The sequence below is a fragment of the Aphanomyces invadans genome, assembly GCF_000520115.1.
Source record: "Aphanomyces invadans strain NJM9701 unplaced genomic scaffold supercont1.62, whole genome shotgun sequence".
Classification (NCBI taxonomy): domain Eukaryota; phylum Oomycota; class Saprolegniomycetes; order Saprolegniales; family Verrucalvaceae; genus Aphanomyces; species Aphanomyces invadans.
The window spans coordinates 371,874-376,909 of NW_008580207.1; the positions used below are offsets into that span (position 1 = coordinate 371,874).

The following is a 5,036-nucleotide window of genomic DNA, read 5'->3' on the forward strand; positions in this document are numbered from 1 at the left end:
AATGAGAAATTTACGTTAATACTTACATACCAACACCACACTTTTTGCACTTGCCAACACCGTTGTCCTCATCGAGGTCGACGATTTCAAGTGCTGTCAATATGTCGCTCATTTCCAAGTCCTCCGCAGTTTGTTGGGCCAGCCAGCTCACGCATCACCGCATAGGGAATGTAGCGCAGAATTGCGTGCTGGCAACTCGGTGCAATCAAGCTTACGGCAACACGTCCATTCGTTTGGGTAGTAAGTAATGCCTTTGCACACAACCTCGCGTGCAAGTCCTCCGCGCCATACTAGTTTTTCACGTATCCAGATTTCACCCATGGTGTGGCAATCGCGGCCGAAGAATCGAGCAACATATTTTTTCGCACCTCGCTGGAGCTGGCACGGTTGCTTCTCCACGCGTAAGAGGAGATGGTCGTCAGACCTTTCATGGAAATCGCGCCAAAGCGTTCATCGTTCTTCATATTCGGATAACTGAGCATTATCCGTATGATTTTATCTGGACTTTCGATGCACGTTTTCTAACAAATGCAGTGCGATATGCGGATGGAGCACTGTAACCACAAGAATTTCGAGATTTTTCACTTTCGAAAAATAGTTGAAAATATTCATAATTTACCGTTGTGGCGAGTTTATGTCGTGGGGCTAGTTAATCCAGCATCGGACGGCGTCGATAACGCGACTATGTGTACCACGCGCCACTCCGGTGGCCAAGTGGCTCTTGCAGACATGCTCAAAGTCGCCGTGGAGTGCGGCCCGCAACGGCCATGCCGCCATCGAGCCCCTTCTTTTTCAGCCACGACAGGAACGCCGCCGACCAGGGCCTTTTCCCACATCCAACTGCATCCACAACAAATCAACTTTTGGTTGCTACCCAGCTTCATACGGTGATTCAGCTTGTATGGACGCAATATGTACCATGGCTTGCTGATCCGACCAGGTATCACTCTGGGGAAGGAATGAATGGCTGGCTAAGCGTCCGCTTGGATGGACACGGTAACGACGGCGCCGACCCTGAAGCGCCTGTGGACTGGGCGGGCACGTAGGCTCGGACCACCACGCGTCGACGTGGTAGTCCACAGACTTGCCATCGCTCGTGCCAGGTGCACCGCTCGCGTTCGACGCCCTTTGAGTCACGCATCCGTCCTGCCCGGACAACTTGAATCGTGTGAACCCAGTCATGGCGAATTCGAATCGGGATAAATTACTTAAATAGTGGCCATGCAAGTTAGCGCGCAGCGCATGGAGTCGTGAAGTGGATGGCGCGCTTCACAGTGGTTGCCGATTGAAGCCATCGCAATTCGTTGAGCTTGACCGCAATTTTCAATGCATGGAGCCACTCGTGCATGTCGCGCTCGGACGGGGCTGCGATAAAGTACCGCTGGGTCGGCGTTTGAATCGCAATGCGCCAACCAGTGGCCACGGAGCGGCCAGTCTTGGGGCAGTCTGCCGGCATCACTTCCAACGACTGCAGTGTGCACTCGGTCAAGTCAATGCTGCCTTTCAGCGCGCCGTCTTGGCAGGTGAAGTAGTGGAGCGCGGTGCTTGTGAGGATGCAGTGGCGCGGCGTCCAGTCGTAGCGCTTGAAGAACCCATTGCCAGAGCCCTTCTTGTACAACGTGCCGGTCTTGAAGGCCATGGTAAATGGAGAAATGACTAGCGCGCGGCGGCGAAGGCGCGTGGGGGGTGGTCGCGACGGTACGATCGCAGGTCCGAGTGTAACACACGACGCTTTGTAGTCGCGTGTCTCGGTGCTGGTGTGCGTTTTATATAAGACGCACTACTATAGACGTGGGACCGCCCGTCACATTTCAACGTTTTTTCGACGCAAACACGTTTTACGTCGCACTGCCGCTGAACCGACGCATGGACGGGTGACGGGATTGCGTCGCGGTTGGCGTCGGGCACAAAAGATGGGCCGATGCCTCGCAAAGCCCGATCCCCATCGACGGCCTTGCATGCCATAAATCTCCACGCCGTTGGGCGTACAGAACTCGCTTCACCCGATATCGGGTTGTGCGTTTCTCCTACCTGTCAAATGACCCGCCCCACGTTGTTGCGCTGGCGGGGGGCTACCAGGGCGATATGTACCCGGTCGGGCATGTTGCAACCTCCACGTCGGAACGGGTGCTTCAAGTCAAGCGGCATGCATGGGATGGGGCAAGTGTCTCCACTTCAACCGTGGCCGAAGCTTCAACTTTTGCGGCGCTCGCGACTGGGGTATCGGCATCCGCTCGTTATCCGTGTTGACAGTAGATAGATACCGTTCTATGTGTGCCAGTAGGACACCCCCTTCCCTCGCATGACAACGCCACTCAAGGGGGCGGCCTCTCGCCACAGCGACTGTCCACGTATTTGCTGCCGAGGGGACGGCATCGCAGCTCGCCTGTCGGCTTCGGATCGACTCGTGTGCGGTCGGGAATGCCGGAAGATTGTACCACGCGCTGGGTTGAGGAGCATCTTGCATGAGCACTGGAGCAAAATCCCTGTATTTTAGCCAATGGATGCCGATATTGTCCACGACGAAAGAAAGGATATGATACACGTTGCATGCTCAGGACTTGACGCTTGGATGTTCGACGACGACATTCGAGTGGAAGGCGTGGTCCACGAGATGTGCCAACAACGAATGTGTACAACAAATTTATCCAACCTGGTCCAGATTCATCGCACGAAATACATTCCGAGGGGGCTGGTTTGGACCAGCCGTCAAAGGAGTTGGGTGTCACATCCGTCGTGTATGTTAGTATGGCGACACTTCCCCCGCTTGAGTACTCGCACATACGACTTGCCCTCCACATGAACACAATCACCTCGTGAGGGAAAATGGATTGCTTGGTACCCATGCAGCACCTGTGGCGACAGCGGCACAATAGCGCACGATTGCAGCGTGAGAGGAGAGGCCACCTGCGCGGGTCACACTTTCTTTTGAACAGTCCAATTCGTGGTGCCAATCAACGCCCACAGGAATTGCGTGTCGCATCCACTGCACGTCGTGGTCGAAATCGAAATCATTTTGGCCAATCAAAATAGAGTACAAATCGTGGCACACCATTAAATTGCAGCCAACGCCCGTGCTATTCCTATACACATTTCAAGATAAGAAGGCAGTACCACCGCGGGAATTTTTTGAAGTCGTTCCGTGCACCGCAGTAGCCGCGAAGCACATCCCCCCAACTCCCAAACCCCGCGAATCTTGAAGAGCTCAAGCGCGCGCCGCCTCTCTGGAACAGCGAGCGACGGAAAAACGTCCCCAGTGGAACAGACAAGTGCTCTTGAAATTTGTATTGGCAATAAAGTGACAGCATTTATATATTCAGGTTGCTTTTGAATGAAAGTGTTTTATCCACGAAGATTGGTAGAAAATAGTTCACAAATTGCACAACCGCGACCACGACGAGCCTGCGACAAATTCTACAATACTTTTGAAAACACAAATATTTCAAAAGTGATGAATGTTTCGTCTACATTACAGGAGTCCCGTGGCAGCGCATTATCGAATGTGCGAGGGATAATTTCACATGGCATATCCTCCCCTGATTTCATTAGTGCGCACAACCATAGCCATGCTCTTTCGGCTGCAGACACAACCGACTTTTCGTGAACCAGGTGTTGGCCATAACTCGACGTGACACACATGAAGGACGAGGTTTAGCGGGACTTTTGACGAGTGAACAATTTTAGAGGAGCTAGTCTAAAGATTTTATGCTTGTAGCTTTGATTATTTTTTGCCTTTGAATTCCTGGTCGATGATTTCAACAGAGATGAGAATAGTGGAAATCAAAATATGCTGGACGTCATTGAAGAAGCATTTTTTGTGAGCTCTCTTTGGGTGAGGCTCATCAGGAGGCTACAACGGACGTGTTGGGGTTCTAGCGCACACTGACTAGATGGCATATCGCACAGCGACATCTCGATAGAACCCAATACCCCTTGGTCTCTGTGTTCTCAAAATATTTCGGTATATATTACTATTTTGGGAAGATTCCGATGTATTGTAACAGCAATGGTGAAATGAGCTCGATTGTGCATGAATTTGATAAACCTTCCAAGAAAAATGTTGCATAATATCATGTACTAGGTCGTGAAAATATATGTCACCCATTGGCTAAAACTACAGTATTTTCATCTTGCACATTGGATGCTGCGACAATACAATTTGAACCAGTTTGTGGGAAATTACCGCTGGGGAAAATGTAGCCGTAGTAGCTCCACGAGTTCGATTCAGCACCCCCCGAGCCGCACGAGGTGCCATGCCCCAGAGTGCCCCCCCCCCCGCATTCAACATTTCGCCAGGGGAACTTTGAACGTGTTACGGGCCGACCTCCCAATTTGGTGCAGCTCGATCTCCCCCATCTCCCCCGGAAGCCCCGAGAAGAGAGTATCATCATGTCATTACAAAAGCCGAAACCATCGCCGAATGAGCGCTGCCCGCGGGGGGCGGCTCGGCACTGGATCTGTCCGACTCTCTTCGTTGAGCATGACGACGACGCCCTTGAGCGCGTGGAGCCACCCGTACAAATCTCGCTCGGACATGGCCGCTAGAATGTACCGCTTGGCGGGGGTTTGAATCGCAAAACGCCACCCGGTCGCGACGGAGCGCCCAGTGTTGGGGCAATCCACTGGCATGACTTCGAACGACTGCAGTGTGCATGTGGTCAAATGGATCGTGCCTTTGAGCGCGCCCCCCTCGTGCGTGTAGTAGCGGAGACCGTTCTTGGTGAGGCAGCAGTGGCGCGGCGTCCAGGTGTACCGGTGGGAGAGAACCCCCGCCCCCACGCACATTTTGACGAGGGTGCCCGACTTGACTCGGATGGTTGTCGTGGGTGGTTGGCACGGGCAGTCGAATCCAAATATGGCAGCTCCCCCGATCGAGTGGGGAACGGGGGCGGCACGAGGACAGCGGGCGAATCTTCTGCGTGCCCGTCACATCCGGCTCATTCCTGGGAACTTTCTTTCCCGTGCCTGAGATTAGGATGTAGCTATCTCGCATGAAGGCGTCCCTCTAGAGGGACGTCAAGCGTCTCTGGGCTAAA

At 53.2% G+C, this 5,036-nt stretch overlaps 2 protein-coding genes across 2 annotated transcripts; both read right to left on the reverse strand.

Moving 5' to 3' along the window:
- Positions 1-1,228: 1,228 nt before the first annotated feature.
- Positions 1,229-1,639, reverse strand: H310_14201 (hypothetical protein; the record flags this gene model as incomplete). The annotated part of the gene is made up of 1 exon (XM_008882010.1): positions 1,229-1,639. The coding sequence occupies one exon, from the start codon at positions 1,637-1,639 to the stop codon at positions 1,229-1,231; it is 411 nt and encodes a 136-aa protein (XP_008880232.1).
- A 2,756-nt stretch (positions 1,640-4,395) lies between these two features.
- Positions 4,396-4,785, reverse strand: H310_14202 (hypothetical protein; the record flags this gene model as incomplete). Its single annotated transcript, XM_008882011.1, has 1 exon — positions 4,396-4,785. One exon carries the CDS (start codon positions 4,783-4,785, stop codon positions 4,396-4,398), a length of 390 nt encoding a protein of 129 aa, XP_008880233.1.
- Between the last annotated feature and the right edge of the window lie 251 nt (positions 4,786-5,036).